Raw genomic sequence first — 12,969 nt, 5'->3', positions numbered from 1 at the left:
GCTATGAGGCTGAGCACAAAGGACTTCATCTGCTCTGTATCTTCATGTTCCAGCTGAGATACAGAAATCAGAAGCCATCCTCAGAAAGCAGCTGAGACATGGACTTTTTTTTTTTCCAGGGGAAGAAAATAGCAGCCAATAAATTAAATACTGTATCTATGACTATATTCAACATAACTTAAAAAATATATAGCACTGAGTTATGATACATATGTATATTCACAAAATATATTCACAAAATATATAACCACAGTATATAAAATATATAGATTAGTACAATTCTAAAGAGTAAAATTTGCTGTCACAGTCAAGTCATATTTTACTTGTCTTTTTTGTTGTTTTTTTTTCTTTGAAGTCATCACTGCCTAAGGAGCCAGAAGGAGGTTAGACAGCATTCAGGTTAGGTGTGGAAGGTCACATCTATTTTTTTTTAATTATTATTATTCACAATCTGTAAATCATCAAGAACATGTGGGGAAAGCCTTTCCCAGATACCAATACTGCCACATCAGAATTTATAACTTTGCAAACGTGTTTCATTATCAGTGGGCTCCTAACTAAACTCCAAGCATTTCATTGCTAACACTAAGGGATGTAAATAGCCCCTTCAGATAACAACAGAACAGAACAGCCAACAAATAAAAAGTGTTGTTAAATATTAAATAGTACAGTACCTGCGAGCCAGATCCCCTCCCCACAGCAGAGGTATTAGTGACAGACTGAGCAGAAGACAGATTGGATGAGACAGGGTGTTTGTAATGGTTAGAGGAGAGTTTGTCAGTAGATAACCTATTGGGTTTCCTGTCAGCTGGCGGATAGCGCGCAAAGATTTTTGGAGACGGCAAGTTATCGTACAGGCCTGCGTTATCATAAAGCATTTCTTCTCCAATGTTCCTGCTACGAGAAGAAGGAAAGCCATCTTCTGGTTCCCACTGCAACACATACACCTCGGCAGTTAGTGAACAATACACCATGCAGAACCCCCTAGGTGAAATTAAAACATTAGTAATGCTTTTGTCTGCAGCAAGCCCTCGGTGCTCAGCAAACACACACTTATTTTTCACACTTAAGTCAACCTATTTAGAAAGAAGGTGGGGAAAGACACAGTGTGGAAAGCAAGCTTTGCATTCCGTAGCTCACAGCCTCAGCCCTAAGCGTGTTCCATAGTATGAGCAAACCTATCACCCTCGCTGTTTCATGGACTGCACCTTAAGTTGGCAGCTCTAGTACCAAGGGGGCACAACCAGACTGTGCTAACAGGGGGATACTCACGGGCTACACAGATGAGTCTGTGGATTACATCTGGTATATGAGTTGTTAAAAGTAATATGGCCTAAGGGATATTTTTCTGTTTTTTTTTTTTTTCTTTTTTTTTTCTTTCTTCAGGCCCTATGTCTTTCCCATGAATAACAGCTGCTGGTATACTAGCACCACATTTTATTTGATGAAGAATTATTATTCTGAGCTAAAAGAACTACAGTAGCTCTTTTTTTTTCCTTAATTTTCAGAAAAATGGAAAGCTCAACAACAGTACTCCAGTGATTCATTTAATTAACCTTAAAAGAAACCAATCTGGTTGCCAAAGATCCTTCCTTAGCCCATCCTGGCTGTGGCAATACGCTACTCATACGATGGCATGAGCACATCCAAGAGCTACACACAGACTGCTCATCACACGTGGTCGTGCGTTGTTCCCAAGAGGGGCTTTCTTCCTTTCTTTCTGACATTACTAAGACATGTTGGAGGACTCAATGTCCAGTTCATTTCACACTCTGAAACTCTTAACTTCTCTTGAGTTTTCCCATAGTGGGAGCTTTATGCAGCAGCCCAAATTAAGAGCTGACATGGGCTGTAGCTCCCCTGTAAATCTTCCTGAGGACCACATATTGCTATGGGTTAGCATCCACTGTATGTTAAACCCTATTACACATCTGCCTACGATCAGCTCTGCAATTTATGAAGATGGAAGTGATCACTGTGGCTCTCCTCTGGGATGAGCAGTACCTGCTGTCATCTGGAATGCAGACACAGGCACTAAGTGTTAGGGGTTTGGTGATTTTTCAACAGACATTAAAAAGTGCCTGGTGTAACTGACTTCTAAATTTTGCCAGGTCCAGTGTGATCTAAAAGGTACCCCCTCAAGTGAGTATTGTATTCAAGAACTTGGCAACGAATCATCAACAGGCAACTGCTTTCTAAATGCACGTTGGCTCATGTGCAGGTTAATGTAAACAATATGTCCCATGCCCCTTTTATTCTGTACGTGTGAGGGGAGTCTGCAACCCCCAATCAAAAAAACATGAGTTCATTTGGAAACTGCCCCAGTGAGCATTTCTAGATAATATAATTTTCAGATGTCCATGCATTCAACACATGCAAACCATTTGTTCTGTGCAAATTCAATTCTTACCGATCCATTTATGCAGGGAACATCATCGTAATGAAGTGCCATTCCACTTGGACAGGCGTAGCCGTTGGCAGTGCTTCCCCGGTACGGATTTGTAGATATAACTCGCCTATTCATGAAACTGAATAAAGCAAAATAAAAATAATAAAAAACAGCACTTAAACCTAAGTCTAAATTATGATTCAGTGGTATGTTCCCCATGTCTGATTCTGTAGCCTGGAAGCACACAGCTTCTCCCTTTCTGCGGGACAGCTTTAATTCCTTCGCTACTCACACGTTGCTGCTAGCAGCCAATATTACAACATATGTTCCTGTACTCCATTCTTACAGTGGGAATACAACTGTGTGAAGGCCACTAGGGCAACAGCTGTAACTCCTCAGTGGCATATTTACATGAGAACCTGCTGATCTATGTCATACACCAGCTTGCCAGTGTCCCAGAAATGTTCCATTGCTGTCTGCTCTGGGCAGAAGCAGGTGTTTCTGGGTGCATGCATGCTCAGGGGGATGCAAACTTAGAAACTGAGAGAACCAAGAATCAAATCCAACAAAAATTGAAAAAAAAACCCCACAGAACTTAAATGAAATCTCTTGAAGGATTACTTCCTCAAAATCTGAGAAATTTTCTTTTCTATATCAGAACTTTTGGCAGGGTATGCCACTATGCTTCCCAACTCTCCCTGGGTAATTGTGCATGAAAAGACTCTATATGCTTATTCTTGCCCTGTTCCACATGGTGGATCTGAGTCCTCTGGAAACTTCAAAAGGGGTATGTATGTATGTCTATGTATCTATCTATCTATGTATCTATCTATCTATGTATCTATCTATCTATCTATCTATATCTCCATATATTTTTATATATTTGAATTTATTCCCTTATCCAATCCCAAACAACATTGTTGTTTGTTTTACTGGAATTCTGCAGAACACATGCAAGATATCGAGAACTACACTGGGTTTGCAAAAATCTAACAATGCAGAAAATGGTAGAATTGTCTCAATAGGAATAATGACCCCAAGGGTGAGTTTTCCTTTGTAGCAACTGCTAGAATTGAATGACGTATAGAGTATATAATTCCTACAGCTTCAGGTGTATGTGAATGGGAAAAAAAAGTTTTCCATCCCAAACAATGGAGCTATTCAGACTCTTTGCTGACATTCATAAAACATGATAAAGCACTACTAATGCAGAGAGCGTCTTCTGTAGCACTGGCAGGAGCTCAGGAATGCTGTGGTTTCAACAGTTGCTTTCTTTTGGCTTTGGAATAACATGGAGTCCACTGAATTTCTCATTCAGAAGGAGAACTGGGGTTCACCTGAGCTGCAGGAGACCTGGGCTCACAGGAGGGACAAACCTGCCCAGCTTGGTGTGAACCTTCCAGGGCAGTGTGGGGGTGGAACAACCACTAGACAGAAGCTTTCCTTACTTCAAACAAACTAACAACAAAAAGCCCAAGGAAAATTCCATGATAAAAATGTTTTTAACTTTATCATATCTCAAACTTTATTACACATTATTAAAGGACTGCATTTGTTTACTGACCCAGAGCAAAACCACCACATTAATGAAGAACATTACTCAAGTGTTTCTGTTTAGTCTGAAGAACTGCACTTGCAATCGTTATTGTATTTCCTCCTAGTTAAGTGACTTCAACGAGTGATACATAATAACCCTGTCTGAAACCTGGGATATTCATTAATGACATCTGATGCACCTGTAGTAACTATTTCACTGCCAAAGGAAGCTAAGATTTATCTAAGGATCTGCAAAAACTTCATAAGCATTATTTCACTAAGCCTCATTAATCCTGTTTTCAGATGCACCCATGCTAACTTAATTGTATTCTGAAACTGCTAGATGGAAAATGGAGAAAACTTGCTTGGAAGCACTGTTTCTTCAGCTTTTCCTGAATATCTAATGAATTAGACAAAGGAAATTGATGGGGCTATTAAGGAAGAGCCAATAGTTTTGCAAAGCATCAGTCTCAGGAAATGGATAACCAATAATCCAAAGTGACTGAGCAATAATCAAAGCTTTAGTGATAACTGTATTTAATTTGGAATACTGACATTCATTGCATAAAGGGCAAATAAGTATTTTATTAATATTTAAGTATCATTGTAATTTCTCCTCATTTTCTAAGAGTAGCTCAAAATCAGCAGATAGCTACTCTAGTTGCTTATCAGCAAACCCTTGCAGGCTCTTAAAGACACACAATGAATTTTTTAACTAATTCTTAATAGGGGAATTCTGCTATTTTGCAAGTTGTTTGACATTCCTTTCTAACATGTGGTCTAGTTGCATATGTTTTTTCACTTGGCTCCAATTAGTATCACATTTGTGCCGAAAAGGAAAGCCACGCAGTATTCAGGGGAAGAGGTTACCATTCTACTTCTCTTATATGTGGTTATTGCTGGATGCTGACTGAAGCGAAAACACATGTCAATACAGGATAAACTTTTTGAGCCCTATTCTAAAAAAATATTAACATAAATCTGTATGCTCGGTGCATTTTAATTCTATCAAAATTATCTCATTTTCACAAAACTTGGTTTGTGGTAACACCAAGTCACTTTAATTTTTATCAAAAGACATTCCAATTGAAGTTGTGCATTTTCTCTTGTTAAACTTCTCTTGGTACCTTGCTAATGGCAGGAGGATCTTCTTTTGGATAGCTTCAAAACATGTCTTTTTTTTTTTTTCTTTTTTATTTTCTGTCTGTTTAAAGTCATGATGGGCAGATGGGGTGTGATTCTCTAATGTATTACATCACATGAATTCCAAATGTGCGTGGGGAGTCTCATTTTGCAGCGGGATGAGGGATGATGCCTTTGCCAGCTGTCTTCTCAGGCCACCCTCTTTCTGACCACGGGAAACTACAGGGAACAACTGCAGCAGGGCATCCCGCCTGTCCCAACTGTTTCTTCACTCCCCTTTTTAAATTACCTCATCTAGCCAAGGAAAAATAGAAGCTTTTTCCCACCAAAGACTGCTGTTATGCCTAAAATGATTCAAACATGTGAATCACTATATATGCTAAGTATGCATTACCCTTCTTAGCACAGGATCAGTAATGGGGAATTCACCAGACTGATTTGCAATTTAAACAGTTTCCACGCTGCACCCTAGACGCTTTCCCAATTTCCACCTCCTAAATTAAATCCCAGAAATTAATTGGACTAGGGTGTTCTTGACAAAGTTTTTAATTATTCAGAAAGAACCTGAGAAGGAAACACTGAGAATGTGACTATCCAAGACTTAAATTTGCCATACAGTCTTAGTGTGTTGCATATATTGATTGGCCAATAATATGCTGCATATTTGGCTATATGTAGAGCAGATATCACCAGTAAATGTGAATTACGTAGCTGCATATTTCAGAATATTTGTTCTCCTCCAGTAATAGTTCCAAGTTTTTAGGCAAAATAAAAGATTAAAATAGAGCATTTGATAAGGGGACTTACTGAAAAAATTAGTAAAGATTTGAGTAAAGTTGTGTAGTGCCTTGCATCTTTTACAGAACTTAGCAGGATGCCAACACAATAATCATAAACACATCAAATGTGCTGCGATGCTGAAACACTTCAGGAGTTCAGTATCTGGCAAAGGGGGAGGTGGATTTTGATAAGCTGTGTTGGCAGTGGAGTTAAGATATGGATATAAATTCTCAGAGTACTGGAAACACCCGGGAAGCTGAACGCCTCTCACCAGAAGGTCTGTTTTGCAGCCTGGATGACGCTTGCTGTCATTTCCACGTCGATGTAGTCATAGTGCAGAGCTCCAGGGTCTGTTGAGGACCCTGTTTCCGCCAGCAAAATTCCTATCCATCTGCCCATGTCTTCAGAGGAGGATGCCTGTGAGAAGAGGGCAAGAACATAGATCAGGTTTTTGCTCCGCCACTGAGCTAAGGATTATTGCAAAACAGCGCATTCTTCTTGGTTGACAAATTGCTACCACATTGTATGAGAGGTTCTGGTTTAACTCTGCTGAACTCCTAAAAACCCCAGGATTTCTTCTTAAATCTGCTTTGCTAGAAGGAGTGCACTTTGAGTAAGCTGTGTGCTCATCAGTTATGATGTAATACAAAGCGGGCAATCCACAAAAAAGAAGAAAAAATAATCATTTAAGGCTAGTGGATTTAGATTCAAGTAATGCTTACTTTAGACTTCAGAATATTGAAGGCTTTAACAGAATTACTTTCCTATGTTAGACTGGGGGATTTTGGATAGCATGACTCCTGAGAAGGAAGTGTTACTTCTAAGTAGAAACAAGAGGGAGTAGGGAATGAAATAGTGAAACTTAAATGTTACTTTTAGGAAAATTTCACTAAATTTGTCTAGATGATGGCATTCATTTTCCTCATGGTGCAAGTAAAAACATGAATACTACTAAAAAATTTTAAATTTTTCATGTTCTGCTTCATATCACCAATTCAAAAGTTAAACAGTAGCAAAGCAAATAATGGATAAAAGTATGGGTAGGGGAAAGGAAAGTGTGAGTTTTTAAGATTTTTTCTTATTTTTAAATATTTAATTGCCTTTCACAGTTCCTTGAGCTGTTTTCTAGTTTTTCAACTTCTCTGAATTGCTCTCAGATAACAGGCCTGGTTGAAAGGACAGGAGACTAATATGACCTGTAGTTGGAAACAAAGTAGTCAAAGTGCCTGTCCTGCCACTGAAAGCACAAGGTTGCCTCCTCCTGTATCTTCATTATACTTGGCTTAAAGTGTCTTCTCATTTCAGGTTTTAAAATATGATGAATAAAGCCCCTAGAGAAATCCTGACCCATCTAAAACACACAAAAGTGTGACCTCCATAGCGCAAGGAGCATGCCAGTGTGTGCACATGTGGTATGTCAAAGGACACACCAGGCTGCTGGCACACTGTACTTACTGCACAATTATCTTAATACAGACACAGACAGTGCAAAAGGAGTTCACATAAGCAGCAGACAAATGAGGGTTAAGAGCTCTAGAGCTCCCATCAACAGTGATCCATTATTTAATTATTGCTAAGTTATTTACTCAAAGTAATTATATCCCTGATGTAGAAGTGTGCCTGCCTAGAGAAGGAGCAGGGATATTTTAGTACCAGGGATATTTTATATATGTGTCAAGGGAAGGTCAGTGTAGAGAAAAGTATCTTACTGAGAAGATTTCTGAACTACATTAAATCTCAGGTATTTTTTTGTGCACAACACTTAAAATTTCTTTTCTCCTTCCAGTATTTCTTACTCAGCTCTGCAATAATATTATTTCAAAGATTTTTTTTTGAATGGACAGGTTGTACAAAAGTGCTTCTCTAATTTAGCTTGTGAGTGTCCCTAGAAGTCACAGCCATCAGAAACCACTGCACCTCAAGCACAGCGACCTCCTGGCCATTTCGGAGGAGGCGGAAGGTCAGGGGATGCTTTGAATCCAGTCCCAGGATGACTTCGCAGCCACGGAGAGGGATGGAAACAATGTGTGTCTTCAGATCTGTCCTGTCCTTGTGGAAAATCAGTTTATTCTCTTTCACTCTGCACCAACGCTCACGCCAACGGTTGTTAGAGAGCACATTGAGATATCCTGCAATAAAATGAAACGTGAGATATTTTACTTCTGACTTTTTTTGAAAAGAAATAAAAAAAACGACACTTATTTTCAGGGTAATGCTATCCTTTAAATAACTTGTTCCTCTTCTAATAGAAAGTCCAGATGGGTTTAAGGAAGACAAGTAAATGACCATTCCCCGCTTCTTTTAATGAAAATTAAAACTGTGCCAATAACCTAGAAAAGAGCATATAAATATGTGATCCTGCTCACGTGCAAACGGCTGTTCTGTGTCAGTCACTGCAGCAGCTAGATGAGCAGGAGCACACCAATCCCCAAACTTTGGTAAGAATGGGAAAGGGACAGTGATAACAAGTTACATGCACAGCCGATGTGCTCACACACCCTCCCTGGGGGAAATGGCTTTGATAACAGTGGCTGACCAAAATTTTCTGGGAAAATAACGGCTCCTATTATACAATTAGGTAATAAGCTACCTTCTGTAACATCCAAAAGCAGTTTTCTTAAAGACTTGTTAATGTTGATGCTGTATGTTCTAATTCCATTTAGAAAGAAGAATGCACATCTGGTTTGCAACACTAATAACCAACATTTAAAAGATTGTTATCTATGCGAATAAAAATAAAATTCATAATAATGGTTTAAAATTCAAAAAGTAAATATGTATGAAATTCAGCTTATCTTAAAAACAAAATTTTAAAAGAAGATTTTTTCCCCCCCAGGGGTGATTGAGTGCCCTTACAACTTTTCTTACCATGTTTTACATTGATACAACGTCTAGGCATATAACATCATTAAACAGCCAGTGTTTTGTGGTTTTCCTTCTCTGTCTAATAACAACAATCGTTCCAGACTCAAACCTTAAAATCAAAGCAATGCCCATTTTTTCCTGCCTTATTATAGTTTGGGAATGAAAAAACAAAACCTTTTACTTTTGTTTCCACATTACAAACGGTACATGAATTCAGCATGTTGCTGCTTCCAAACAGGCTATGAGGAGGAAAATAAATGATATCTTGCAAAGGCCAGATGTGAGGTTAAAAAACTGTCTTCTACTTCAGATCTGATTTTCATTTAATCCTGTTGGAGAGCTCTCTCTTTGGTTTTCATTAAAACTATGACTTCTTATTAATTTTTCTGGGTTTTCCTTCCAACATTATGGTTCCAATGTCCAAATGTGATCCAACAGGATATAGCAGATCAGAATTGTGCACATCTTGGAAGGCGCTATAAAAAAATGAGGATGTGCACAATCCTCTGGTTTTGGCTCCTTGTGATGATCACACTCTTCAGCTCTTCTCCCTCCTCCTGTAACAAAACCTTGTATCACTGTGCATTATATTACAATTCCTAGAAATGAAAAGCCCTTCATGTGCAAGCCAGATGGCTTGTTTTGGAGTGAGAGTCCTTTTTCTCAGACAGCTTTTCCCCTCTGCTTCCAATGCACCTCTCAGAAAAGCTCTTCCAAAACTTACTACTTCAGCTGAACTATGCAGGATCCTACACTTTTCCCCCCACATATCTCTACTTAAACTTTTAACAGCTGACATGACCAAAATGCCTTGAGTGTATTCCCAGTTGGAGTATTAGTACTTCCGCTTAGCCCAGGCAGTCTAGGACCGGTGATGTTGTAGGGAAGAGCTTTGCCATGACTCCAAGTCCAGTGGGTTTTAGTTTCCACTCTAGCTGGGTGTCCCCTGTAGCCCTGCTGGGATTTTCCCTTTGTTCATGGGAGGTAGAGCCTTCGAAAGTGTAAAAACCTCCAACTATGGAGCAGTCTCCCAGAGGACACTGAACTGAGCCAAATTTCTGGTGGTGAGAAACTCCTTCTGTAAAGGCTTCCTGCAATGACCAAAGCCTAGACACTTATATAGTTTCCTATAAAATCTGCAAGTGGTGTTGAGTAGAGCCAAATGCAGGCAAATAGTAATGGCTGTATTTATGCCCATATCTGAAAAAATGACAGAAATACGAGGAATTAGATTGTACAGCTGTGGTTAACATCTCACATAATACAGAATAATCAACCGAGTATGAGAGCCCGGAAGTTTGAGCTTTTATGGAACCCAGATGCTTCGGACAATGCATCTGGCTGGACACAGCTTTTCCCAGCTGTTCTTTTGGTTGATAAATCACATCTGTACTTAGCTGATGTATAGACACATATACACACACTTATTTAATCAAAGTTTGCTTATGTAAATGATTCCCTAAGTGTGGCTTGAAAGCACCTGTGATCTATGATGTTCTCTCTGGTGGTCCATGGATCTGCTTCTACCACCTTGGACAAGCATCTATCACACTTCATGCTCCAATGAGTTCTGCCAACTGCTGCCTAATCACTGGTTTTCTCAAAGTTTTTCTGGGTCAATTAAAGGGTAAAAGACAAATTCAAATTCAGAATCTGGCGCAACTGCTTCAAAGCTTTCTATGGAAAATTATTTTTGGAAGGGATTGAGTGAAAGGTGTCTTCAATCTTATTTATGTATAAAAGTGTTACTTAATACTGGAGCACCAAAAGGAAAACAGGAGAATGTAAATACATTGCATTGTTTTAAAATAGCAGAGCTGTGAGGACATCAGCTAAGTGCATTGCACAAAGTCTTAAATTGTGAGCAAACCTTAACAGCAAAGATACAAAATGTAAGTATTTTCTGCATGCCTTTTTATACACTTCCTTGGTGCTGACAAGCACTACAGTTGTCATATGGAGTGATCAAAATTAAAATAGCTTACTAGAAATTTGTTACTTCATTTTGCCCAATCTGTACCACTTTAGGAACCTATAATTAAACTCAAATCACTTTGGTTGAGGGTAGTTGACTGCTGCCTGCTATTCCATAAAACCTTAACCACAATCTATTATAAAAGACTTGATCACTTTCCAAGAACCTTCTTCTTATTCCTAGCTTAAATTTATTTCATAGTTCAGCCTATATTCATTTTATAACCATTTGCTTGAGAACAGCTCTTGTTTCTTTATGGTTTTTTTTGTCCACACTTCTCTTCCCCCACACTTCTTCAAGGAGCAGTAACATTCTTTCTGAGCCTGTGCTACCATTTTATTTAAAAAGTCAAATTATTTTAGTGTCTTTTCAAATCGCAAACTCTTGATTACTCCTCTTGCAGTTCTGGTGCATCCTTCTGCATGCTGGGGGAAGAATTATAGCAGCAACAGCAAAAAGAGAAATTTCTAGGCTAGAATTCCATGAAGTTTTACTGGCAATGTGCATTTAAGACTCAAGGAGAAAAATCACTTACCACATGTTGGAACGTCTTCTTCAGCTGATGAGGTCTGTTCATCTGTTGATGGCTTTTTCTTTCCTAAACCAATGATCTTCGTTATTTTTTTCCCTGTTACTTTAGTCACAGTGCCCTTGGCTTCTGTTTTGGAACTTTTTTTCCTCTTCACTATTAAGAAAGCAAAAGTTTGAATTAAAGTGTGTTTACCCCAACCAGTGAATAGAGAGAACCTGAATAAAAACAGAAGCTCAGACAAAAATATCCTGTGCAAGATGAACATTTGTACAAAGGTTGCAGCAATGAGACATACTTTATATGCCCTCTCTAATAACCCCTGTGTTGTAAAAATCATGACATTCTAAAGGATAATAAAAACAAAAATCAAGCTTCTAATTTTATTTAATCTAATCAAGCTGCAAGTCTTTCCACAGCAGTCATCATCTAATTTATTAGTATGACTGAGGTACCTGCAAATAAACTTAGCTCATATACACAACACTAAAAATCCAGTCAGACATTCCTAAACATTTTCCTCAAAATACCTCAACAATTAAGTACACAAAATAAGAACAGGGCATGCTTGCCTAGTAAAAATACTCCTGCTGTGCATGATTAGGTTAAGATATCACAATGGATATGTTAGAAAGACGAGACTCATAAATGAACTACTCACAATTAAATTTGTGGGGTCAGTATAAGCATTGGATGGCTAGAATTTGGTACTTTATGTGAACATGAGGGCTTGGAAAGAAAAAGTTCTGCTGAAAAGAGGTATTTTGCTTATTTAACATCCAGTCAGTGTTTCCATTACCCTTTCATACAATACTAATAATATTACAACTCTGTGCACTGAGGCATTTTGAGCTGCTGATTGTAATATGGCAAGGACTATGGGTATAATTTTTAAAAGTGTCTACCTGACTAAAATCTTATCAAGTTTTCTTAAAAAAAGTTTCTCAGATTAAACAGATTCAGAAAAAAACAAACCTTTTACTTGCAAAACAGAACAAACAAAATAAACTTCAGAAATTGCATTCAGTGGCCTAGACTAGATTCCATCAACAAAGCAAAAGTCTCTCTGATAACTGACAAGGCAGCAAAAACTTTCATCAACTTGCCCTGAGACGTAATTTTGATGAACAGTACATTTAAAATAGTTACTGACTGAGCTGCTCTATCTTTGTCCCTGACATATCAATTCCTTCTGCAACAGGGAACATTCAGTGGTTATGGACTTGTGTATACTAAAGGCAAAAATGGAGGGGAAAATGGACAAAATGTATGAATTGATGAACTGGGAAGAAAAATGCACAGAAAATAGAGAAGCGGTTTGGAATTCACCATGGGATAATTTATCACATTCAGTTTAATTGTTAGCAATCATGGAATATTATGTAGAAATTGTATCTGTAGCCAAGACTGTACAGAGCTGAGGGGGAAAGGCAGCTCTGCAGGTGCCAAGAGCCGCTCCACAGCCAACTCCAACACGCACGTGTGGGCACAAGCAAAGGTCTAATACTCTCTTTTCAGGGGAAGGTTGTTCACAATCTCTACTGTGCTCTCAAAAAATGGCAACCATCTCCCCTGTTGGAGGGAGGATGGCCACCCTTCCCATGTGCTCATGAACCCCTGCCTGGGAGGCAACCTGAGCACAGCACCTGCCCTCAGACAGGTTTCCATCCCACACAGCAGCAGCCAACAGCTGGTTGTGGCTCTTGAGGGGGAGGAGATAAAAAACATAGAAAAAAGCTAGAGACTGAGAAA

General features: G+C 38.8%; 1 protein-coding gene across 6 annotated transcripts in view; it reads right to left on the bottom strand.

The window, feature by feature from the left end:
* The window catches only part of AFAP1 (actin filament associated protein 1), a 116,933-nt gene that overhangs the window by 13,035 nt on the left and 90,929 nt on the right, over positions 1 to 12,969 (bottom strand). For 3 of the 6 annotated variants that reach the window (XM_050337684.1, XM_050337683.1, XM_050337685.1), the window contains exons 9-13: positions 11,224 to 11,373; positions 7,766 to 7,977; positions 6,120 to 6,265; positions 2,411 to 2,528; positions 675 to 932 (exon numbers count right to left, since the gene is read on the bottom strand). In XM_050337684.1, coding sequence (XP_050193641.1) covers positions 675 to 932; positions 2,411 to 2,528; positions 6,120 to 6,265; positions 7,766 to 7,977; positions 11,224 to 11,373 — 884 coding nt within the window. The remainder of the gene's footprint in view (positions 1 to 674; positions 933 to 2,410; positions 2,529 to 6,119; positions 6,266 to 7,765; positions 7,978 to 11,223; positions 11,374 to 12,969) is intronic. The other 3 variants (XM_050337686.1, XM_050337688.1, XM_050337689.1) reach the window with 1 other exon arrangement.

Source organism: Myiozetetes cayanensis, unplaced genomic scaffold (genome assembly GCF_022539395.1).
Source record: "Myiozetetes cayanensis isolate MyiCay16 unplaced genomic scaffold, myiCay2020 scf7, whole genome shotgun sequence".
NCBI lineage: Eukaryota > Metazoa > Chordata > Aves > Passeriformes > Tyrannidae > Myiozetetes > Myiozetetes cayanensis.
Note: the sequence above shows the minus strand (reverse complement) of the source record. Positions and strands in the feature narration are given on the sequence as shown.